This window comes from Schistocerca gregaria, chromosome 2 (genome assembly GCF_023897955.1).
Source record: "Schistocerca gregaria isolate iqSchGreg1 chromosome 2, iqSchGreg1.2, whole genome shotgun sequence".
Lineage (NCBI taxonomy): Eukaryota > Metazoa > Arthropoda > Insecta > Orthoptera > Acrididae > Schistocerca > Schistocerca gregaria.
In genome coordinates, this window is record NC_064921.1 from 716,819,461 (window position 1) to 716,846,794 (window position 27,334).

A 27,334-nucleotide genomic window follows, 5' to 3' on the forward strand; every position below is an offset into this window, starting at 1 on the left:
CCATTGGATATCGCAAGAATCCGACAAAAGTAAATTACGTAGGTCGAATTCTGTAGAAACGCAGAGGGTATTTGGCGGTGCAGCGGAAAACGAAGAGTGTCTTTGCAGAATTTGTACATTGTGAGTGGAGTGGAGGAGAAGCTTAATCGTGAAGCAGTCTACATCTTATTAGTGACAGCGACAACCAGAGGGTGGGATGCAGGGCAGCGTAGCTACGAGCTGTCACGTACTGACAACATGAGTCCAGTGAGGTCCAGGGATGGTAAACGCACATGCAATAGTAACGAAGAAACTGGCTACAAACGCTGACGTCCAACAGAGCGACAGACGCTCTGAGTTTACACTGTGGTGACGAAGGACATGGGGTACCTACTAATATCGTGTCGGATGTCCTGTTTCCCAGCCTAGTGCAGCAACTCCACGTGTGAAGCGCTCAACAAGTTGTTGGAAGTCCCATGCATAAATACCGAGCAATGCTCCCTAAAGGGAGCATTTAATTTATTGCGAAAGTGTTGCCGGTGCAGGATTTTGCGCACTAACTGACCTCCAGATCATGTCCCGTAAAATTGTTCGATGGGATTCACGTCGGACGATTTGGGTGGCCACATCATTCGCTCGAATTGTCCAAAATGTTCTTCAAATCAATCGCGAACAATTGTAGCCCAGTGTCATGCCGTATTGTTGCCCATAAAAATAACATCGTTGAATGGCTGCAAACGGTCTCGAAGCAGCCTAATTTAAGCTCTTCAAGTCAATGATCGGTTCAGTTGGGCCAGAGGACCCAGTCCATTCCAGGTCAACACAGCCCACACCATTACGAAGCCACCACCAACTTACATAGAGCCTTGTTGACAACTTGGGTACGTGGCTTCGTGGGAGTCTGCGCCACACTCTGAACCCCCACTCGGCTCTCACCAACTGAAATCGGAACTCAGCTGACCTGGTCACGGTTTTACAGTCTTGTAGGGTCCAACCGTTGTGGGCAGGAGTCCAGGAGAATCGCAGCAGTCCATGTCGCGGTGGTACCAAAGGTACTCGTCGTTCGACTTGTGCCACGGCCCAGTAACAACGGATTTCGCCCCAAAGTCCTAATGGATACGTTCGCCTTCTATCCCACATTGATATCTGCGGTTATTTCACACAGTGTCACTTTACTGTTACCGCTGACAACTCTAGGCAAACACCGCTGCTCTCGGTCTTTAGGTTAAACCAGTCGGCCACAGCTTTGTTCTTGCTGAGAGGCAATGCTTGAATTATGGTATTCTCGGCACATTACTAACACGGTGGATTTCGGAATATTGAAGTCCCTAACAATTTCCGACGTGGAATGTCCCATGTATCTAGCTCCAACGACCATCCCGCGTTCAAAGCCTGTTAATTCCCGTCTTGCGGCCGTGACCACTTGGAAAACCCTTTCACACGAATCATCCAAGTACAAATGATAGCTCCACGAATGCACTGCCCTTTCATACGTTGTGTACAAGTACTGTCACGATCTGTATACGTGATTATCGCTGTGCCACGACTTCTGTCACTTCATTGTACTCCCATGGGTTTTAATGCCTCCAATGAGGACTGTATCTGACCTCCACGCCCCCTCGGAACCCAAGTAGTTCATTATTACATTTTTTGTGCAAAATCTTGAGTAGGTCGGAAGTTTGCTTCGCGGGGTACTTAAATGTATAAAAGGATAATAGGCGAGAAACACATAAATCATGTAGTTTACAGAATGAATGTTCACTCTTCAATAGAGTGTGCACTGATTTGAAATTTCTTGGCATGTGATCTGATAGGTTTTCTCGGCGTAATTGATTAATGGTATACCTTCGGGTGATCGATCGATTTGTTGTCTCCATTCTATGCACAGTATTTATACGACCCGACCGACCCACTTGTCTTCTTCAGGTGCTACGAGCTGTGCTGTTATGCGTACTCGCTAGCTTGGTGCAACCAGACTGGGAACTATGTTGGTCTGTGCATGAAATAGAAAAAACAACTCGGCTGAACACCAGAAGCAGTTCTTTGATAACATCAGAGATTAAAAACGTTTTGCTGAACCGGGACTCGACCCCAAGACCTTGGCCTTTCGCAGGAGCATGATCCACGACTTTCCGCCGCAGCTTTACTCGCGCCAATACCTTCGCCTCCGGAACGCTTCTTCACAAAGCCGTTATGTCTGACAAGTTGATATTGGTGCCGCAACTTTTAACGTGTCACATACAATTACTGCAGGAAAAGTTCTCCTTGGAGTAAACGCATTAGTTCTCAGCAGCAACCCTTACGATGTGGATTAGCTAAAATTCTACAGCCTTCGTTCCCTTGGAGATGCTGGTTCAAAAAAATGGCTCTAAGCACTAAGCAGCCCCTAGAACTTAGAACTACTTAAACCTAACTAACCTAAGGACATCACAAACATCCATGCCCGAGGCAGGATTCGAACCTGCGACCGTAGCGGTCGCGCGGTTCCAGACTGTACTGGAGGTACTGATTTCATTCATTTTTTATATGTGCATAAGAGTTTTAATACTAATTTTGTTTGTTATTCTATCGGAATAGCATCCAGCGAGTTGGACTGCACTTGGGTGATATTTGCATAGTGTTAACGAAAATGCTTAGGCTGAGCAAAAGCTGGTGTGGCAATTAGCAGAAATGTTCTGGATTTCCGCGCAGAATTTGGCGCATAGTTCAGCTAAGTCGTACAGCAAGCTCTGCCTGGGTTGCTATTTAGAATATCCATGATTTAATACTTCACTACGCAGAGGCGAATATGCAGTGTCTGTTGATCCATCACGGGCTGGGAACATCAGCAGGTCAAGCAGTTATATGAATTTCGCCAAATGCCATGTAATTGAGATTTTATTCTGTTTTGAATACCAGTTTCGGCATTCCACTAGGCCATCTTCAGGCCCCATATGCATCTCTCAAAATATTTTTTTTTTTTTTTTTGAGAGATGCATGTGGGGTCTGAAGATGGCTTAGTGGAATGCCGAAACTGACAGTCAAAATAAAATAGAATAACATCTCAATTACACAACTGTTGGCGAATTTCATTGATAATTTAGGCAGTGTGTTGGACCTGAATACGGACCCTCGCCTATGGTGCCTACTGTTGATAGCAGCTGAGCTACCAGGTGCGACTCACGATACGCCGCATAGCTTCTCACACCACCTCTCTCTGTTGTCTTTCCACCTCTTCCAGAAGCTTTGATGTACACTCCTGGAAATTGAAATAAGAACACCGTGAATTCATTGTCCCAGGGAGGGGAAACTTTATTGACACATTCCTGGGGTCAGATACATCACATGATCACACTGACAGAACTACAGGCACACAGACACAAGCAACAGAGCATGCACAATGTCGGCACTAGTACAGTGTATATCTACCTTTCGCAGCAGTGCAGGCTGCTATTCTCCCATGGAGACAATCGTAGAGATGCTGGATGTAGTCCTGTGGAACGGCTTGCCATGCCATTTCCACCTGGCGCCTCAGTTGGACCAGCGTTCGTGCTGGACGTGCAGACCGCGTGAGACGACGCTTCATCCAGTCCCAAACATGCTCAATGGGGGACAGATCCGGAGATCTTTCTGGCCAGGGTAGTTGACTTACACCTTCTAGAGCACATTGGGTGGCACGGGACACATGCGTACGTGCATTGTCTGTTTGGAACAGCAAGTTCCCTTGCCGGTCTACGAATGGTTGAACGATGGGTTCGATGACGGTTTGGATGTACCGCGCACTATTCAGTGTCCCCTCGACGATCACCAGAGGTGTACGGCCAGTGTAGGAGATCGCTCCCCACACCATGATGCCGGGTGTTGGCCCTGTGTGCCTCGATCGCATGCAGTCCTGATTGTGGCGCTCACCTGCACGACGCCAAACACGCATACGACCATCATTGGCACCAAGGCAGAAGCGACTCTCATCGCTGAAGACGACACATCTCCATTCGTCCCTCCATTCACGCCTGTCGCGACACCACTGGAGGCGGGCTGCACGATGTTGGGGCGTGAGCGGAAGACGGCCTAACGGTGTGCGGGACCGTAGCCCAGCTTCATGGAGACGGTTGCGAACGGTTCTCGCCGATACCCCAGGAGCAACAGTGTCCCTAATTTGCTGGGAAGTGGCGGTGCGGTGCCCTACGGCACTGCGTAGGACCCTACGGTCTTGGCGTGGATCCGTGCGTCGCTGCGGTCCGGTCCCAGGTCGATGGGCACGTACACCTTCCACCGACCACTGGCGACAACATCGATGTACTGTGGAGACCTCACGCCCCACGTGTTGAGCAATTCGGCGGTACCTCCACCCGGCCTCCCGCATGCCCACTATACGCCCACGCTCAAAGTCCGTCAACTGCACATACGGTTCATGTCCACGCTGTCGCGGCATGCTACCAGTGTTAAAGACTGCGATGTAGCTCCGTATGCCACGGCAAACTGGCTGACACTGACGGCGGCGGTGCACAAATGCTGCGCAGCTAGCGCCATTCGACGGCCAACACCGCGGTTCCTGGTGTGTCCGCTGTGCCGTGCGTGTGATCATTGCTTGTACAGCCCTCTCGCAGTGTTCGGAGCAAGTATGGTGGGTCTGACTCACCGGTGTCAATGTGTTCTTTTTTCCATTTCCAGGAGTGTATATCTCGCAGAACCGCTGGGACAAATGATGTCACGGAAAATAGCTTAGCGACCACTAAACAATAAAAACAGTGAAGACCTCCACATGACTAGTAAAAAGCTTGCATTAAATTGCAGTTTGTAAGCGACTTTTTCTCTATTTAGGAACTGAGTACATGAAAATAAGTCTTCCGAAAAATGCCATGAATCCGTGTCTCTTTTACCATAAAACTTTGAACGCAAGTTGACCATATTTCTTAAACATAAACTGGAGTAGCGACACTTACTTTGCACGACGGAAAGAACGGCTGGTATAAATCAATTCTTGACTGAAATAATCGAACTTCCTTACACGTAGATCATGTCAATGAGGATAGGTGACTGTGTCTCTTATCCCAACACCTTGCCGCACAAAACCTGAAATAACAGCCGCGTCAAACATAATCCGATAAGCGGCAAGCAGTCTCGGAGTCTCTGGACCGCCACTTACTTCCTAAAATGTAAAGCATGCACAACAGAAAAAGATTTCTGTTGGCTGTAGTTAAAAAAAAAAGTGATACTTGCATATTGCATTGGGCTGACTGATGTTCCTGCTGCAAGCAAAACTGTGATTAAAGTTCATGCTTGACATTAAGTGAAAACTGGAAAATGGATACCGAGGCATGTAGACAATCAATTTTCAGACTTGAATTTCATAAGTGACACGGAAATAAGAACAGCTCACAACAGCATCAATTTAATTCCCGATTATTAAGATCCGACGAAATGGAAATGTCGTGTGGCTAGGACCTCCCGTCGGGTAGACCGTTCGCCTGGTGCAAGTCTTTCGAGTTGACGCCACTTCGGCAACTTGCGTGTCGATGAGGATGAAATGATGATGATAAGGACAACACGACACCCAGCCCCTGACCGGAGAAAGTGTCCGACTCAGCCGGGAATCGAACCCGGGCCGTTTGGCATGACATTCCGTCGCGCTGGCCACTCAGTTACCAGAGGCGGAAAAGATTCTATACGTAACCATTAATACAAAAAATATTACAATTCTCTGGACGCGGACCACATGGCATACAAGGTATTCGTACGAGAAACAATAGGACAAAGAAACATTCTAGATACAAAAAAAAATTATGAACTCATTTAAATAAACAAGAATGTGATGTAGTCAGTACACCTACCGTTCGGATGAGCTAATGTGAAACTGTTACTCTACCATGTGCATTAGTATGTACCTCAGTGAAAAACGGAAGTTAAAGCTGCAAACAAGCGAAGCTACACTTACACATCTGAAAATACTGCAGGCAAATACAACACCAAGCTGGTAAATGCATGCCACCACCTTACCACACTTCCTGTAGCTCGTTGAATTTGAATGACCATCAGCAATAACCTCAAGGAAACCTACCACACCACTCGTCCGTAGCAAACACGTGGGTGAGACAGCAAGAAGTCAATCAGAACCACAACCACACACACAAAACAGGTTGCACATAGGGTCAGGAGCACACTGGTTGGTAGCTCTTTCAATGGAAGTCGATAACATGCTGCCAGTGGAGGCCCGTGGTTGACTTGTACCTACTGCAGCCAAAGTATAGCCTAGCAGACATGCCATTACTCGAATAGTCAAAGAATGTCATACCTGAAGCAATCGATCACCTGCTACAGAACATTTTCGCAACATGCTTGTGATGTAGAATCTGCGGAAGAACGAGTAGACTGAAAGTTGACATTTTAACGAACAGCTTTAAAGCTACACCACAGTTCACACGAACTTAATGACTGTAAATTCAACTAAAAAGACTTGAGAAGGAGTTGCGCGACATAAATGAAAGTTGATAGGCTTGTTTCTACATCTGCAAGGTTATGTCAACTAATATTTCGTATCAGTCGCATAAGAGTGGCGCTGGTCACAGCACTATGAGGACACAGATGCGGTATACGCTGTAATGATTGTGAGCGTTAGTTACCTTAGAGTTTGGAAGTGGTGAGTTAATGTTAGTTTTGATGCGTTTAAGGCAACAAAATCGCCATTGTCAACACCTCAGTGTGTTTGGATGAGGCCGTGTGTTTGAACGAGGACTACGAGAAGCTGGATATTCCTTCAGCGATAATGCAGAGAGACTTGGCAGGAGCTCAGCCACTATATGTGATTGCTACCAGCTGTGGTCACGAGAATGTACGGTCGCAAGATGACCGGACCCTGGACGGCCACGTGGCATTACCGAGACGGAAGACCATCGTGTTCGGGGTATGGCCCTGGCTCCTCTTACTGAATCTGCAGCAGCCATCTGAGCACTAGTTGGCACCACAGTGACCGAATCAACTGTTACAAATCCGTTACTTCAAGGAAACCTCGGAGCCAGACTCCTGTAGCGTGCTTTCCACTGACTCCTAACCGCCGCCATTTGCGACTTCAGAGGTGTCAAGCGACAGCAAATTGGAGGGCATCGTGGAGGTCTGTTGTGTTTTCTGGTGAAAGCTGATTGTGCCTCGGTGCCAGTGATGGCCGTGTGTTGGCTACGAGGCCTGCAATCAACCTATCTGTGTGCTAGACATGCTGGATCTACTCCTGGAGTTCTGGTCTGGGGTGCGATTTCGTATGGCACTCTCGTCGTTGTCCCACGCGTCCTTACTGCAAACCGGGACGTCAGTCGGATGATTCGAACTGTTGTGCTGCCTTTCATGAAAAGCATTCGAAGGAGTGGTTTCCAGTAGGATAATTCTCGCCCACATAACCTCTGTTGTAATCCAACATGCTCTACAGAGTGACGATATGTTACCCGTTCGATCATCAGATATGTCTCCAATCGAGCACAAATGGGACATAATCGGCCGAAAAGTCTAGCGTCATCTACATCTACATTTATACTCCCTTAAACCACCCAACGGTGTGTGGCGGAGGGCACTTTACGTGCCACTGTCATTACCTCCTTTTCCTATTCCAGTTGCGTATGGTTCGCTGGAAGAACAACTGCCACAAAGCCTCCGTGCGTGCTCGAATCTCTCTAATTTTACATTCGTAATCTCCTCGGGAGGTATAAGTAGGGGGAAGCAATATATTCGATACCTCATACAGAAACGCACCCTCTCGAAACCTGGACAGCAAGCTACACCGCGATGCAGTGCGCCTCTCTTGCAGAATCTAGCACTTGAGTTTGCTAAACATCTCCGTAACGCTATCACGGTTACCAAATAACCCTGTGACGAAACGCGCCGCTCTTCTTTGGATCTTCTCTATCTCCTCTGTCAACCCGATCTGGTAAGGATCCCACACTGATGAGCAATACTCATGTATAGGTCGAACGAGTGTTTTGTAAGCCACCTTCTTTGTTGATGGACTACATTTTCTGAGGACTCTCCCAATGAATCTTCCCGCCTTACCAACAATTAATTTTATATGATCATTCCACTTCAAATCGTTCCGCACGCATACTCCTAGACATTTTACAAAACTGCTACCAGTGTTTGTTCCGCTATCATATAATCATACAATAAAGGATCCTTCTTTCTATGTATTCGTAGTGTTACATTTGTCTATGTTAAGGGTCAGTTACCACTCCCTGCACCAAGTGCCTATCCGCTGTAGATCTTCCCGCATTTCGCTGGAGTTTTCTAATGCTGCAACTTCTCTGTATACCTCAGCATCATCCGCGTAAAGTCGCATGGAACTTGCGACACTATCGACTAGGTCATTTATATATATTGTGAAAAGCAAATGGTCTCATAACACTCCCCTATGGCACGCCGGAGGTTACTTGAACGTCTGTAGACGTCTCTCCATTGAGAACAACATGCTGTGTTCTGTTTGCTAAAAACTCTTCAATCCAGCCACACAGCTGGTCTGATATTCCGTAGGCTCTTACTTTGTTTATAAGGCGACAGTGCGGAACTGTATCGAACGCCTTCCGGAAGTCAAGGAAAATGGCACCTACCTGGGGGCCTGTATCTAATATTTTCAGGGTATCTTGAACAAATAAAGCGTGTTGGGTCTCACACGATCGCTGTTTCCGGAATCCATGTTGATTCCTACAGATTAGATTCTGGGTTTCCAGAAATGACATGATACGGGGGCAAAAAACATGTTCTAAAATTCTGCAACAGATCGATGTCAGAGATATAGGCCTATAGTTTTGCGCATCTGCTCGACGACCCTTTGAAACTGGAACTATATGTGCTCTTTTCCTTCCGTTCTTCTGGAGACTTGCGGTACACGGCTGTTAGAAGGTGGGCAAGTTATTTCACGTACTCTGTGTAGAATCGAATTGGTATCCCGTCAGGTCCAGTGGTCTTTCCTCTGTAGAGTGATTTCAGTTGCATTGACGGTCCCTGTATTCAAAGGTGCACCAGGAATGGAATTGACATCCGGCCGCAGTACAATAAAAGGCGTGCACGTTTGTATACTTGCATTCAACTTTCTGGCGGTTAGGCATTTCACATTTGCAATGGCTTCTGTCTCGCTTACACTAAACTGTAAGTATCAGTTACTTAAATGTGTTACCTAGACAACTGTATTCCATATACTTCATTACTGTACATTAATTATCTTTTATTGCGATTTTTTCTTCAGTTAATTTAAGTACTAAATTATGAACAACATAAATGGGTGCCATCGTATACAAAATGTTGTGGGGAAGAACAACCAAAGATTGCGTTTTTCTGGGCTGAACACAAAGAAGATTAAATCTCCTAAAGATTCTGCCAACTCTACGTTCATCTGTCGTCTTTCGGAGAATTGCTGCGTGGTATGGCATCCGTATCAGACAGGTCTGACGGATAGCATCGAAAAAGCTGGAAGAGGTGCAGGTAGGGGAGAGAGTGTTACAGATATTATAAGCGAGCTGACGTTCCAGTCATTAAAACAATGGCGTTTCGCGTTACGACGAGATCATTTTACGAAATTACGATCATCAACATTCTGACAAATCAACGATGTGAGGAGTTACCAGGAATGACACGTGGTTCGTATTCCATATTAAGCTGTAGGTCTCCTTTCCCCACTAAGGTACGTTAGGGACACGCAAGTCGACGAATTGGCGTCCAATTGGAAGTCTTGCTCCAGGCCACTGAGCGACACGAAATTATTTCTATTTCTCTGAACGACAAATCATTTTCTTGAATCCTAGCTACACAGGTAGAGATGGTCACCGTGATAAAATAAGAGAAACCAGAGCTTCCATGGAAAGATTTCGGTTTGCATTTTTCCCACATGCTATGCGAGAGTGGAAGGAATGAGAAACAGTTCATAAAGGGTTCAATGAACATTCTTCGAAATACTTTGAGTTGCACATTAATCACATACTTACAGACGGAAATGTTTTCAAAATTATCCTTGCTCTGCAGAAGATTGTACAGTGTTGGGCAGCCACCTGACATATTAATATTGTACGCCGCACTTGGATTTGAATCCATCGTGGGCAAGGGCCGGAGCGCATATGCTGTCGTGGCATACAGATTTATCCTCGTTGCAGAGGAATCTTCTCACGAAAGTTCCAATCACCAACTTTTTCCTCCGAATTCGAAATTATTTAGGTGACGCCGACATACACAGTGAGACACGATCTCCATGATAAAATGGCCCGTACGAAAAGATAGAGGTGTTCTTTCTTCCCGCGCACTCTACGAAATTGGAATAACAGAGAATTGTGAAGGTGGTACGATGAACCATCAGCCATGCACTTAAATGTGATTTGCAGAGTTCCATGTAGATGTAGAAACCTATGTTAAAATAATTGCACGAAACATAAACCCTTCAATGTGATTTATATCAGGTGCGAGACAATTACAGATACATTAATGGCCATTAAAAGTGCTACACCAAGATGAAACGCAGATGATAAATGGGTATTCATTGGACAAATATATTATACTAGAACTGACATGTGATTCCATTTTCACGCTGTTTGGGTGCATAGATCCTGAGAAATCAGTACCCAGGACAACCACCTCTGGCCGCAATAAACGCCTTGATACGCCTGGGCATTCAGTCAAACATAGCTTGGATGGCATGTACAGCTACAGCTACCCATGATGCTTCAACACGATACCACAGTTCATCAACAGTAGTGACCGGCGTACTGCGATGAGCCAGTTGCTCGGCCACCATTGACCAGACGTTTTCAATTGGTGAGAGATCTGGAGACTTTGCTGGTAACGGCACCAGTCGAACATTTTCTGTACCTAGAAAGGCCCGTACAGGACCAGCAACATGCGGTCGTGCATTATCCTGCTGAAATGTAGGGTTTCGCAGGGATCGAATGAAGTGGAGAGCCACGTGTCGTAACTCACCTGAAATGTAACGTCAACTGTTCAAAGTGCCGTCAATGAGAACAAGAAGTGACCGAGACGTGTAACCAATGGCACCCGATACCATCACGATGGGTGATACGCCAGTATGGCGATGACGAATACACACTTCCAATGTGCGTTCACCGCGATGTCACCAGACACGGATGCGACCATCATGATGCTGTAAACAGAACTTTGATTCATACGAAAAAATAACGTTTTGCCATTCGTGCACCCAGGTTCGTCGTTGAGTACACCATCGTATGCGCTCTTGTCTCTGATGCAGCGTCAAGGATAACCGCAGCCATGGTCTCCGAGCTGATAGTCCATGCTGCTGCAAACATCGTCGAACTGTTCCTGCAGATGGTTGTTGTCTTCCAAACTTTGGCATCTGTTGACTCAGAGATCGAGACTTGGCTGGACGATCCATTACAGCCATGCGGATAAGATGCCTGTCATCTCGACTGCTAGTGATACGAGGCCGTTGGGATCCAGCACGGCGTTCCGTATTACCCTCCAGAAGCCACCGATGCCATATTCTGCTAACAGTCATTGGATCTCGACCAACGCGAGCAGCAATGTCGGGATACGACAAACCGCAATCGCGATAGGCTACAATCCGACCTTTGTCAAAGTCGGAAACGTGATTGTACGCATTTCTCCTCCTTACACGAGGCATCACAACAACGCTTCACCAGGCAACGCCGGTCAACTGCTGTTTGTGTATGAGAAATCGGTTGGAAACTTTCCTCATGTCAGCACGTTGTAAGTGTTGTCACCGGCGCCAACCTTGTGTGAATGCACTGAAAAGCTAATCATTCGCATATCACAGCATCTTCTTTCTGTCAGTTAAATTTTGCGACTGTAGCACATCATCTTCGTGGTGTAGCGATTTGAATGGCCAGCAGTGTATTTCATGCAGGCTCATGCAACTAATTTCTAGACTCACATTGAATTTCTTTTATTTTTCGTCTAGAACTTGACATTCATTTGAAAAGAGTCATCAGATGGAAGGGATTTCACCTGATTTCTTGCAAATTAATGTTTTTTAAGGGCACTAGTAATTTTTTACCTTATATTGGCCTAATAAGACGTTAACTGGTTTAATAATAAAGAAATATTTTTGGAATAAAAGGAAATTTGTTTTTCATTTACCATGAAATATGAAATTCCACAAACAAGAAGCGACACAAAAGTGCATTAACATTACTACAGTTTTTTATGACATTTAGTATCATTGGGTAGCTCTTCAGACAGTTCATATTTGCTACGTTTTATATAGCGGATATATGTTTCAACTGTGAACAACAAAAATGCGGTTTTTGTACACAGTAGTATTCGTAGTCGGTACTGTAACTTTCAAACTGGAGTATATTTGATCTAGCGAATTTATACGGAGAATATGTGCACTGCAATGTCTGGATCATTATTCTGAATTACTTAAATTGTTTCCGTGAAGTGGTAAGCGTATAAATCCGTTCACAATGTTAATGAATTTGGCCCATTATCAGCAACTGACTGTGCATAAACGGCTCCCACTCGCCGTGTTACGTAAACATTTGCACTCGGCTTCGATGCGGTAAAATTTGAGGAAGAAAAGCAGACGCTGAAAGCAGTAATGCTACCACGCTGTTATGTGTGACCGCCAAGAGCAAAGCTCCGCAAACAGGTGACGTCGGATGTAGTGCTCCACCTATGGGTCTGCGAGTCTTATAAGCACACAGGCTCTTAAGAGAGCGTGACGGTGCAACTTGAGCCTGACTGGGAGGTTGTGCAACTTTTCTGTAGTTAGTGTGTGTTCCCGCGGTCCTAATTTGTTGCACATCTACAGTGGTGAACAGCCAGTGCCTGAACGCGAGCTGTGAAGGGAATATTTATTGCAAGTTGGATATAAGTTCTGTGAAGTGATTGACGACGGCACGGAGTGAAGCAAGACCAGTACCATGGATTCTAAAGTCTACAAATCCAACCCCAATCCAAAGGCTACGGCGAACCCCATTTCTAAACTCTTCGTATGGTAAGCAATTATCGTTTAAGCAGTTTATGATGTAAAGGCTACTGCTTACGCTATTTTTAAACTCATCGTATGGTAAACAATTAACAATATCTTGTTTTCATCAGCTGTTTTCAGTATCGACGTTTCAGATCCATGGGCGAAAGCAGGCACAGTCGTGAACTTGTAGAACTGCGTTCGTGTTTCTTTTCTAGTTTTAGTTTTTAAGGTTCTATTTATTGGAGACTCTGTGCTTTACATTTTTCTAGGATTTACTGACAGCATGACTTTACCACTTCTCTTTGAGACGTGTAGCTGACATTACATGCAAACACAAGGTCGATGAAGAGCACTTTTTTAATGAGCTATTGGAATCTCAATTGACATTTTTTGATTTAAGCAACTTGTCATAATTTTTTTAATAGAATTTAACTTTTCTGTCTTGTAACTGGAATATTTAACTATGTACAAATCAGTTATCCTTCTCCTTCTTCTGCACCCCATGAATAAGGCCTTCCCCGACATTTTCTTTCCTTAGGCCTATATTACAACACTCTTCTTGGGATCCTCTCCTTCAATATGTCAACATATTGTCTCCAGTCATTTCTACAGCTCACAATTTCATCTCCCAAAGGATTTATTCCTCGTTTTCCTTTACTTTTTCGTTTGCAATTTTACCTGGAAGGCTACATCCTTTTATTCCTCTTGAGAATCTCATTTCCCATATCTTGTTTTCATCAGCTGTTTTCAGTAATGACGTTTTAGATCCATGGGCGAAAGCAGGCACAGTCGTGAACTTGTAGAACTGCGTTCGTGTTTCTTTTCTAGTTTTAGTTTTTAAGGTTCTATTTATTGGACCGCATATTTACTGGACCGTGGGTAATTTTTTTTAAAAAAACCCTAGTCAAATTTGTAACTGACATACTTCTCTAAGTAACTAAAACCTGTGATTTGTTCAGTTTCACTAAAATTTTTGTGTGTGAAATCTTATGCGATTTAACAGCTAAGGTCATCAGTCCCTAAGCTTACACACTACTACTACTACTACTACTACTACTACGTGATCAGGCCCAATGGACCGCACGCATTTACAAATTACCTCCTCCACTGTATTCTGTCCATTGCTGCTATCCGCCATTCGTCCACACTTGACACTTGGTTTAAATCTTCATGGAGTCCGTCCCTCCATCATTTTTTGGGTCTCCCTGGCGGTCTCTTTCCTGTGGGTGTGAAATCCAGGAGCTTCCGAGGCCATCTATGATCCTCCATCCGGGCCACATGGCCGGCCCACTGCATTCGTTTGGCTTTGACAGTTCCTGCTATGTTGGGCTGCTGGTATAGTTCCTCAAGCTCTTGGTTCTATCTGATCCTCCATTCCCCTGTATCTGCATCCAGAACCGGACCGAAGATCTTCCGAAGCACTTTTCTCTCAAAAACAAGGAGTTTATGGAAGTCCTGTTCCCGGATACTCCATGTCTCACAACCATATAGAACAACAAGCTGGAGCAGGGTTTTGTGCAGTCGAATCTTGAACTGGAGAGATATTTGAAACGAAGCAGTTGTGCTAGGCTGTGGAAAGATCGGTTCCTGCTTGTATTCTGGCACTGACTCGAACCTCTGCCGGGATCAACCGCACGGTCCATGACTGCAGCGCCTGAGACCGCTCGGCTAATCCCGCGTGGCCACTAACATTTTTATCAAAAGTGTTTAGTGTTTTAAGGGTGGGTGCAACATTCTGTCCACAACCGACCGTGTTCAGTTGGGCCATTCCGGTAATGGAGCGTTCATTTAATTGAGGTGTTCAAACCTGAATCTACAACTCAATGAGCTTACCGAACTACCTGTGAACGAGATCTACGGCTGCTGGTGTCACAGAGTGACAGGCGTCGACGATTTGCTGTTTGGTGTTACTTTCGTTTCGTTTACACGCGCGGAGGGGCCCCGCAGTCTAGGGCGCCATGTCACGGATTGCGCTGCCCTCCCGCCAGAGGTTCGAGTCCCCTCTCGGGAATGGGTGTGTGTGTTGTTGTTAGCGTAAGTTAGTTTAAGTAGTGTGTAAGTCTAGGGACCGATGAGCTCAGCAATTTTGTCCTTTATGAATTCACACACATTTGGCCATTTTGAACATTCGGTCCTGTCAGTGGTCGGCGAGCCACGGCTCCCTTTGAGTGTGGCTCTTCCACGATGTCCCACGAGCGGGCACGCACGTACAGAACCACTGGAACTTCGTGGCCCTTGTCCAGTCTTTTCTCGGCTTGGGTGATCTTTATTTGAAGAAGTAGCTTTAGACAGCGGTGTAGACGAAGTCGCCATTCTCTCTCGAGACCCAGACCATATGCACTCGCTGCTAGCCGCACTACTGTTGCCTGCTTATAGCAGACAGTGTCTTTGAAAGTAGAAGACGGATATACTCCGAAGTCACATACGTGAGGTAACTTGTCATGCGCTGAAGTTGGGCAGAATGAAGCAGTGGATGGAGTATCTACTCCTTTGGAGTCTGCAACTGTTTACTGTGAAATGTCAAAAAAACTTACGATCGGACAAAACTTGAAGATATATACACCACTGGCCATTAAAATTGCTACACCCCGAAGATGACGTGCTACAGACGCGAAATTTAACCGACAAGAAGAATAAACTGTGATATGCAAATGATTAGCTTTTCAGAGCATTCACACAAGGTTGGCGCCGGTGCCGACACCCACAACGTGTTGACATGAGAAAAAGTTTCCAACCGATTTCTCATACACAAACAGCAGTTGACCGGCGTTGCCTGGTGAAACGTTGTTGTGATGCATCGTGTAAGGAGGAGAAATGCGTACCATCACGTTTCCGACTTTGACAAAGGTCGGATTGTAGCCTATCGCGATTGCGATTTGCCGGCCGGCCTGGCCGTCCGGTTGTGGGCGCTACAGTCTGGAACCGCGGGACCGCTACAGTCGCAGGTTCGAATCCTGCTTCGGACATGGATGTGTGTGATGTCCTTAGGTTAGTTAGGTTTAATTAATTCTAAGTTCTAGGTAACTGATGACCTCAGAAGTTAAGTCCCATAGTCCTCAGAGCCATTTGAACCATTTTTGATTGCGGTTTATCGTATCACGACATTGCTGCTCGCGTTGGTCGATATCCAATGACTATTAGCAGGATATGGAATCGGTGGGTTCAGAAAGGGTATCACCAGCAGCCGAGATGACAGGCATCTTATCGGCGTGGCTGTAACGGATCGTGCAGCCACGTCTCGATCCCTGAGTCAACAGATGGGGACGTTTGCAAGACAACAACCATCTGCACGAACAGTTCGACGACGTTTGCAGCAGCATGGACTATCAGCTCGGAGGCCATGGTTGCGGTTAGCCTTGACGCTGCATCAGAGATAAAAGCGCCTACGATGGTGTACTCAACGACGAACGTGTGTGCACGAATGGCAAAACGTCATTTTTTCGGATGAATCCATGTTCCGTTTACAGCATCATGATGGTCGCATCCGTGTTTGGCGACATCGCGGTGAACACACATTGGAAGCGTGTATTCGTGATTGCCATACTGGCGTATCACCCGGCTTGATGGTATGGGATGCCATTGGTTACACGTCTCGGTCACCTCTTGTTCGCATTGACGGCACTTTGATCAGTGGACGTTACATTTCAGATAAGTTTCGACCCGTGGCTCTACACTTTTTTCGATCCCTGCGAAACCCTACATTTCAGCAGGATAATGCACGACCGCATGTTGCAGGTCCTGTACGAGCCTTTCTGGATACAGTAAATGTTCCACATTTACTGGTCCACATATTCTCCATATCTCTCACCAGTTGAAAACGTCTGGTCAATGGCGGCCGAGCAACTGGATCGTCACAATACGCCAGTCACTACTCTTGATGAATTGTGGTTTCGTGTTAAAACTGCATGGGCAGCTGTAGCTGTACATGGCATCCAAGCTCTGTTTGACTCAATGCCCAGGCGTATCTATGCACCCAAACTACATGAAAATGTAATCGCATGTCAGTTCTACTATAATATATTTGTCCAATGAATACCCGTTTATCATCTGCATTTCTTCTTAGTGTAGCAATCTTAATGTCCAGTAATGTATGTATGTTTAGACCACGCGCAGAATTGCTGTGGAGAGGGTCGTGGTTCACGGTTCCTGTGTTAGTGGCTACTGTCTGCGAAATGTGTTGCGATAGAATTACTAGTGAAGAAGTAATAAATTAAAACGTCGCTCATGACGGGGCAGTTTAACACCCGCCTCAATATCTGACGTCATGTCTTCTGAACTGTGTCGTACAATGATATTTTTCTAAGAACATTCAGAGGCATACGTGGATAGTGTCTACGAAATGTGCTGCGAATGGAGTGAATAGGAACGAAGTAACAAATTCAAAGTTTTTGCATGATGCGATAGTTTTTCACACATTCAGTGTTTATGGAGTTTTATATCCTGAATCAAGTATCGTACAGTGGTGAAATTTTTCTGATACATCCAGTGCTATTTGTGAAAACTCCCTACAAAATGTGTCACGAATACAGCTAGCAGTAGAGGATTTTAAATAAAAACGTGATGCTTCACGTGGTAGTTTTTCTGTATGAAAAACGAAAAATGTAGTAAGCAATAAAGTTTTTTCCTTCCGTAATTCTATGGCGGTTGTTGGCGTAATAAGGATTTGCAAATGTTTGAAAATATGTATAAAGTTTGTTGCAAGTCTATAAGATCTCTCATTCTCAACAAGTATGGGTATTCTGCACTGCTTTTCACCTCCTCGTTCACTCCCTTGCCTACGACTGGTGGGCGATTCTCACCACCACAGTGATGCTTTGCAGACAGTAAGTGATACGTGTAGCAAATCAGTCCAGTGCTTTAGGAGGAGATGTGGGACATACATACGTACATCCATTTTCGTAACTTGTATGGATGAATGTACTCAGATTCTGCACCAAAAAAATGCTTACAGCTCACCAAACCATTGTTTCCCATTCGTCGTAGATGGCGCTCTAATCGGAAAATATCAAGTGTGCCTGTTTTTGCAATTAAGAACAGACTCATCTGATTTTATATTTCATTTACGATGTAATTGCTAACTTTTGGGCTATAACATTAGATACTTATTTCCGAAATTTATTTCAGTGTTGCAAATTTGATTGTACAGCACAATATGGCCAGTCGTTTCAATGTCTATTCATAAACTACTTACGTGTGATTCAGCAACAACGACTTGGATGTTATGGTTTCCTGTTCCCAACTTGATGCTTGATTTCGGAGGTTCCCCTTGCCTCTCACCATTGGAGTGCTTAATTTCGGAAAGTGTTCGTGGCGGAGGCGCCAGTCACTATCACTTCATTAACATTTTCTCCTATTAGAATCGTCGTGGTTTGTATTCCTCCGGTAGCCACGTAGCGACCAGGGCGAGAGTTACTTCGGTTGTATAGAAATATACACCGAAATCAGTCACCCTGATGGTGGGGTTCGAGGATGGCTACCAAAATAAACCATTCTGATGGTTTGCGGACTCAACACAATCAACCCTGCAGTGAACAGAAACAACGTTACCATAGAAGCAGCTTACTTTCCAGAAATGTCAATGTCTAGCCATAATATTTGTGCTGTACTGTCAAATTCGCAACACTGAAGTAACGTTTGAACATCTATATCAACTAATAGAACACAAAGGTTTATATTTACGTCATGAATGAAATGTTAAATAAAAGGCTTTGATTCTTAATTGTGAAAACAGACACACTTGATATTTGATGATTACAGCGCCATCTATCACGAATGGGAAACATCAATATTCACCTACAACATTTTTTTTTTTTTTTTTTTTTTTTTTGTACGATGCGTCGTTTACAAGGTATTTAGTTGTGTCAAGTTGAAACGAACACTCTATATATAAACCAAATTACGCAGTCATATTTTTGTCATTAATAAAAGTTCATTTGAGGGTTTGCAACTAATATATAATCATGCATTTTTAACACGTGCACGACCGTCTCATTAAGCACAATACACTTCTACTACACTTAACGCAGTCTTCACCTAGTACGGTTCATTTCTTGCTTCAGTGCGAATGCAGTCCTTCTTCAGTTCACTTGGGCACATCGAAGAGTATCGTGCATCTGTAGCCATCCAAGCCTTAGCCTATCCAATAATATAGAATTTGTAAATAAGTGATTTCTCAGATAAGCTGACCCCTAACTCCCAAGAGATCAGGCTACTCAAACCCTACCCTGGATCATCATGCGTTAACTGTGCTTAATTCTCAAATAGTTCTTACAAAGAAAACAGGACATAAAACTGGATAGAAAGAAATTCTAACATGTGCACAATCCGAAACCTTTCCTTTCCCTACAGTCTTTTCCTTAACTCCAATTTAAGGTTTTTTAACGCAGGAGGGGTTTGGGATTGTGCAGATATATATAGGGTGGAACGTTTTAATCCATAATTTGACATAACTCGGGATGGAGAAGAGATATAACAAAAGGTTTTACGTACAAGTTGTAAGGAAAAGAGGGTCATGCATTTCTTTAATGGCCTTGACGTTGAACGTAATTTTGAAGGTAATTCGAAATTAAAGTATTTTTTTAATGAGAATCCAAATACTTCATTCAAGAGTTGAAAAGAGCGGCAAATTTGACTTATAATTTGATACATTATTCAAGATCACAGCTATTTAATGAAGGTCAAATAACCAAGGTTTAGTTCTAGTAGGGCATAATTTATAATAGAGAAGGGATACATGAAAATACAATGTTAGATGCAGCTTGGAAGTGTATAACGGTATTGTATCATTATAATTTTATAGGTAACTATCGAAAATCATTCCAAGGTTGAGTTTTACTTCGTACAAACCTGTACTTGTGATGTCAGATTTGGATACAGCAAACAGAGATCTGAACCTGAAGTTTTAATTAACATATTTATTGATAAAAGTAAATACATCACAGTGTATGCAGGTTATTATGACATTTGCAAGGCAGAACTACATAAATAAAACATGGATCATTGATTTAGAAGTCGCTGGATAAGTTCATTTGCCTCTCATTCCTCAGGATGCCCCTCCCAGTATCTAACGTCGTATATTGCTGTATCCTCCTCTACTTTAAATTAATCCCTACTACAAGTAAAAGCCCGTTTGCTTATTTGATCTCCATTGAAGTAGCCGCTCTTTTCAAATCTTGAATCAAATATTAGGGTTCCATTTTTAAAAAAATCACTTTAAGCTCCATTTCACCTTGAAAATCACGTCCTAGATCATGGCCATTATTAGCAATGCGTGACCGCTTTGCCCCTACAACTTTTATCTGAAACATTTTGCTATATCTCATCTCCATTTCAAATCATATATATATATATATATATATATATATATATATATATATATATATATATATATATATATATATATATATATATATATACGTTTGGTAATAAAATTGTTCCTGGATGCTAACAACAACTTCTTCCCTGAAAAACTCATAATACATACATCACCCATTCTCTGTAATAATCTCCATCATCAAATTTCCTAGCCATATTATCTTCATTGTCTTCCCTACAGTCTTTTACAGCTGAACAAGCTAATTCTGTCTCTGTCTTCAATTTACACTTTACGAATTCCTGTTCTTGCACCTTAATATGCCTATCATCATTGATGACAGTCTCCACTCGTGCTACCACCCCCTCTTCTATAACTTCTCTTTCACAATTATTCCCATCTACTTCTTTTAGTATGTCCCTCAGCATTAGTTTCCACGCAACTGTTTATAAATCTTTGGTTTTAATTCGCCAAAATTAAAGCTTCTCACAGCTTGATTTAGTCTCTCCAAGATCACTTTCTACAACTTCAGTTTCTGTTATTAATCCCTCTTCTACATTTTGCATTTCTGATTAGGTTTTCTCTATCACTTTAAAATCATCCTCCATTTTAGCTTCAATTTCTTAGTTTTTATTCTCAGTATGATTGACTGTGTTAGTGATTACAACTATTTCGTTGATATTTTCTCGTTCTACTTCACCAACCTCTCCAGTTTTAATACAATACTATCCCCCATTGACTTCACCTCTCCACGATAACACCCACATTTAATCACAGTAATCAACAATAACATGAATTTACTTCATAATGTCCTTTGATTTTCTATACCAATGTCGTTTTGGAAATTAATATTGCGCTTTATGCTACCCCAAAATTACTGGTAAATTTTTTGACGACTCGAAACACAAATTCCAATGCAAAGTGCTCTCAAGCTGCCTGTGCTGCTCTACATTCAGTGTTATCGCAGTCGGTGATGCCTTGAGAGTGGAGTACAGAGATGCTGTGGCATGGACACACGAGTGAATGCTGCAGCACAGCCAGGCGTCGGCGACGACACGGAGGCTCTGTGACAGCTGTGGTGTGGTCAGATGATGGCGTGTAGGTGCGATGGGACTCAGATGCTGCAGCACGGAGACTACATCATGGACAAGCGGCAGCCTGGACTTTGTGGCGAAGCAATGACTATGATGTGTACAGGCAGCAACGTGGATGTGGGGACCATGTGGGGCCTACAATGTGGGCAGGCAGTCTCGTGAATTCGGCGGCCATACGAAGATTGTGCACCAGACAGATGGCGTCTTGGACTCAGTGGCCGAACGAGTGCTGCATGGACAGCCGGCGAAGTGGACAGATGGCTGCTGATGAGACAGTGCTGCAGCAAGACTTGTCTCCCAGGGACAGCAACACAGAAAGGCGGCGGCCCGAAGACAGCATAAACATGCTGTGGAGTCACATATACAGTGTGTCCAGTGCTACAACAACATGCGCTCACTCACCTAACAGTGCAATGCCACTACTGTTAGAGTTACTGCCACTGCAGTATCTAAAGTTCAGAGCCCCCATATTAATTGTCTATTGTCAAAATCGCGAAACATATAGTGGAACACTCAATCCTGTTGGAATGAATGAAAAATGCTATCTTTTACTGCACGAACCAAATGCATTGCAACTGGTACTAGCTACAGGTGTTTTAATCTTGTTCTAGACGAAAGAATGTCGAGTGTACTGGGGTTTGATAAGACATTAAACATAAGAAATCAGTCGCCATCAGCATTAATTCATTGCTGCCTGAGCACCAGAGGCCGAGTATACGACCTTGAAGCTGGATGTGGCCCATCTGTTAGGTCATGTACGGTTGCTCTAAGCCTATAGCAATGATGATAAATCATGACACACCTTATTTAAGGATAGACAGATTACTGAAACACATAATCACGTTGATAAATAACTGCGAATTATAAGAGAGAAAATATGCAAGAATTGATCCCGTAAGATTGCAATGTGACCCGCGATCCAACGATTAGTATTAACAATGCATCACACAGAATTCTCTTCAGAGTGGTGGCCTCACAACATAAATAGCTGTAATATTTGATTTTACAACGCAAATAGAATATTCATTAGAGCTGATGAACATAAACTAAGCCAAGGAGTCAAGTATCACATCACTTAAAATGCAACAAAATGTTAAAGGTCAATCAGCGCAAAATCACCGCTGAAGAAATAGGCACTCACTGGCAGTCCAGACTAGATTCTACGCCCAGTACTGGTCAGATTCAAGGACTTTTCCCAGTCCTCAGCTGATGAACGCAGAACATTTCTCTAAGTTCTGAACTGAAATACATCACAACAAGGCTTGAGCAACACTTAAACCTACATAGTTTTCTGGGCACAAAACCTTACCAGAAACCAATCCTACTAAGCTAAACGATGAAGATGAGAAGACTATGAGCTTTCCTCTGACTGTCTGTTTAAAAACTTGATCACATGACCCACTGCTTAATTTAGTGTAGCAACATTCAGTTTGGTCACCATACTCAAACCTAACAATTTAACATACATACAGTAGGAGCACATACTCAAAGCTAATAATATTAATATACATACAGTAGGAGCATATATGACATATATTTACGATTACTTCAAATTCTGATCTTAAAGTATACAATTTTATACATATTAAAATTATCAGTTTCATTAAGGTATTGCACACTGAAAGACGGAACACCACGGCCCTGTATCACCACACAACTCAAATGCCACCTTACAAACATTATAGTACCACAATTTTTATTAAGTAACATCAGGATAATTGTATAATACTGTAAACAATTCACTCTGCTGATAATATTTAGTGCACCTTTTGTTTTGGTACTAGTGAATGAAACGTTCAGTAAATTATTTATAACAACGTGTGTACATGTTCATCAACTTTGTAAACATGGTCATTCTGCAGCTGGCTTCAAGACCTATCCAATTGTGTGTTTTTCGCATATTTGGTGTGGTTGTAACTTTTATTATTAATTTTAATAGCAGTTTTATGAATGTGAATAACGTTGTTAAAATTGGCTTTACATATGAGCAATAATTTTAGTGAAGTCGTTCCTCTATCGCGAGTTCAATGTTGTCTTAAAATTTCGAATAGTATGTCTGGAAGTGGTTTAAGTACTTTCAGTCAGTACTCCTAGTTTCAAGTTTTAACGTAGTTCCTTGGCCCTACTGCTGCCTTCCTTCAGTCACCCCAAGGCTCCTCCTCCCTTCCTACTTTGGAGCTTTCCTAGATGCGAGACCACTCAGGGTTAGCTAGCAGTTGGTTTTGTTTCTTTTCATTTGGCCGTTTTCGCATACAACTTGATTATAACAATAGCTTTGAGATTTTAACAATTAACTGAAATCATGAGCGTCGAACATAACACTCAGTCATTGGACAATGGGTCAATGAAGCAAACGCAACACATATATATTGGTAACTGCGGTCAAACTATTATATTGTAGCAATAGGGACGATATTTCTTCCACTCTTATTTTCACGAAGACAACTGAAACACGCAATTTTACAAGCCTAACGTAATTAGCAATTATTTTTGTTACCTAACCATGTAAAATCACAAAATTAACAATTATAAATTGTCAATGTACTTTCCAGCGATACTGGTACCTAAATTAATGAGAAAATTTTTAATTAAGTGTTAGGAAGCAGAAATTCACAATAAATCCTTGTCAACATGAGGTGTATCCTCAGTATGCTAAGTATGCTTCACTGATGCTTCTTATTAACAAATGTTAGACAGAACATTTTGTACCACTTCTAATACAGCTTTCTATACACTTATAAATAAATCAGAGTTCTTAAGTCAAGAGAGTCTTCCTCTTAAATCATTTGATAACACGTCTGCGAGAGTGCGTTCTGTAAGGTTACGATTTCATTTAGAATGGTTTCGTATTACAGCGGACTTTAAAGCTCGAAGAAAGCTCACTACTCTTTGGTATCTCGGGAAATGAAGTTCTCAGACATCAACAACACCGTCTAAAAACGGATGACGCCCTCAGTAATCACTATGCCTATTCCGTATTATGACATGGAAAAGCTACCAAAACTGCTTCAAATTGCTCACGACCAGGAAAGGAATATTATTTCTACGTCAGTAAATTTTGGTCTTTTAATATTCGGAAGCATGCACTATTTTTTCTTGTTATCATTAAACCCAGTCCGTTTGTAGCCATATATTTCAAAACCAGTAAGTATTGTATTGCAAGTGCATATAATTAACACTATTTTCACACAGTTAACAACTCTAAGCTTATTGACACATTAGTATGTATTCACAAAGTATAGACTAAATAAAGTCGATGGTGGAGCGTTGATTGCTGCCAGAAGTAGTTTATCTTGTAGTGATACTGAAGTAGATAGTTCTTGTGAGTTAGAATGGGTAGTGTAATTCGTGCCAACGGAAATTAATAATTGATTTCTTTTACCGACCCTCCGACTCAAGATTATACAATTGCTAAACAGTTCTATTCAAATAGGTACTCCACTCATACAATTATAGTAGGTGCCAACTTGAATCTCACCTCGGGTAGCTGACGAAAACATATCCTTAAAGTCGCTGGTCGGCGTAAAATGTCGTACGAAATCGTACTAAATGCTTTCTCAGAAAACTGTTTTGAACAATTACTTGAGGAGCCCACTCGATGTGTAAATGGTTGCGAAAACCACTTGATCTCTTAGCAACAAATAGTGAGTTTTATAATGAATACGGAGATTAGTGAACATAAGGTTTGTTGCAGCGAGACTGAATATGTAACAGCCAAGACCATCAAAGTAAACGCAAAATACGTCTATCTGAAGAAGCAGATAAAAATTGCCTTGACGCCCTCCTAAGAGGCAGTCTCCGATTCTTCCAGTCTAAGTTGGCGCAGAACAGATGTGGTTTGACTTCAGAGAAATAATATGGAATACGATGGCGAGATGTATACCAAATAAATTAATAGAAGACGTACAGAGCACCCATGTTACACAAAACAAGTCAGAAAACCGTTGCAGAAATAACGAGAAGGACATGCCAAATTTAAAAGAACGCACTATCTCCAACACTGAGGAAGTTTTACAGAGGCAAAAAGTTTAACGCGAACTTCACTGCCAGATGCTTTTAAGAGTTTCCACAACGAAGATATGTCTTGGAATCTCGCAGAAACCCCAAAGAGATAATTTAGTGTAGTAGCGGTAAGACAGCAGACTGCGCGATAACTGATGACAGTGCCACTAAAACAGAGTCACAAAACACGTTATTTCGAAATTACACTACTGGCCATTAAACTTGCTACACCGAGAAGAAATTCAGATGATAACGGGTATTAATTGGACAAATACACTACTGGAAATGGAAAAAAGAACACATTGACACCGGTGTGTCAGACCCACCATACTTGCTCCGGACACTGCGAGAGGGCTGTACAAGCAATGATCACACGCACGGCACAGCGGACACACCAGGAACCGCGGTGTTGGCCGTCGAATGGCGCTAGCTGCGCAGCATTTGTGCACCGCCGCCGTCAGTGTCAGCCAGTTTGCCGTGGCATACGGAGCTCCATCGCAGTCTTTAACACCGGTAGCATGCCGCGACAGCGTGGACGTGAACCGTATGTGCAGTTGACGGACTTTGAGCGAGGGCGTATAGTGGACATGCGGGAGGCCGGGTGGGCGTACCGCCGAATTGCTCAACACGTGGGGCGTGAGGTTTCCACAGTACATCGATGTTGTCGCCAGTGGTCGGCGGAAGGTGCACGTGCCCGTCGACCTGGGACCGGACCGCAGCGACGCACGGATGCACGCCAAGACCGTAGGATCCTACGCAGTGACGTAGGGGACCGCACCGCCACTTCCCAGCAAATTAGGGACACTGTTGCTCCTGGGGTATCGGCGAGGACCATTCGCAACCGTATCCATGAAGCTGGGCTACGGTCCCGCACACCGTTAGGCCGTCTTCCGCTCACGCCCCAACATCGTGCAGCCGGCCTCCAGTGGTGTCGCGACAGGCGTGAATGGAGGGACAAATGGAGACGTGTCGTCTTCAGCGATGAGAGTCGCTTCTGCCTTGGTGCCAATGATGGTCGTATGCGTGTTTGGCGCCGTGCAGGTGAGCGCCACAATCAGGACTGCATACGACCGAGGCACACAGGGCCAACACCCGGCGTCATGGTGTGGGGAGCGATCTCCTACACTGGCCGTATACCTCTGGTGATCGTCGAGGGGACACTGAATAGCGCACGGTACATCCAAACCGTCATCGAACCCATTGTTCTACCATTCCTAGACCGGCAAGGGAACTTGCTGTTCCAACAGGACAATGCACGTCCGCATGTATCCCGTGCCACCCAACGTGCTCTAGAAGGTGTAAGGCAACTACCCTGGCCAGCAAGATCTCCGGATGTGTCCCCCATTGAGCATGTTTGGGACTGGATGAAGCGTCGTCTCACGCGGTCTGCACGCACAGCACGAACGCTGGTCCAACTGAGGCGCCAGGTGGAAATGGCATGGCAAGCCGTTCCACAGGACTACATCCAGCATCTCTACGATCGTCTCCTTGGGAGAATAGCAACCTGCATTGCTGCGAAAGGTGGATATACACTGTACTAGTGCCGACATTGTGCATGCTCTGTTGCCTCTGTCTATGTGGCTGTGGTTTTGTCAGTGTGATCATGTGATGTATCTGACCCCAGGAATGTGTTAATAAAGTTTCCCCTTCCTGGGACAATGAATTCACGGTGTTCTTATTTCAATTTCCAGGAGTGTATATTATACAAGTATGACATGTGATTACACTTTCACTCAATTTGGGTGCATAGATCCTGAGAAATTAGTACCCAGAACAACCACCTCTGGCCGTAATAACGACCTTGATACGCCTGGGCATTGAGTCAAACAGAGCTTGGATAGCGTGTACAGGTACACATGCCCATGCAGCTTCAACACGATACCACAGTTCATCAGGAGTAGTGACTGGCGTATTGTGACAGGCCAGTTGCTCGGCCACCATTGACCAAACGTTTTCAGTTGGTGAGAGATCTGGAGAGTGTGCCCGCCAGGGCACCAGTCGAACATTTTCTGCATTCAGAAAGGCCCGTACAGGACC

The 27,334-nt window shown here is 43.9% G+C and overlaps 1 protein-coding gene across 1 annotated transcript in view; it reads left to right on the plus strand.

Moving 5' to 3' along the window:
- Positions 1-12,718: 12,718 nt before the first annotated feature.
- The window catches only part of LOC126334844 (ATP-binding cassette sub-family C member 4-like), a 170,103-nt gene continuing 155,487 nt past the window's right edge, over positions 12,719-27,334 (plus strand). The window contains exon 1 of the mRNA XM_049997511.1: positions 12,719-12,913. Coding sequence (XP_049853468.1) covers positions 12,840-12,913 — 74 coding nt within the window. The 5' untranslated portion in view covers positions 12,719-12,839. The remainder of the gene's footprint in view (positions 12,914-27,334) is intronic.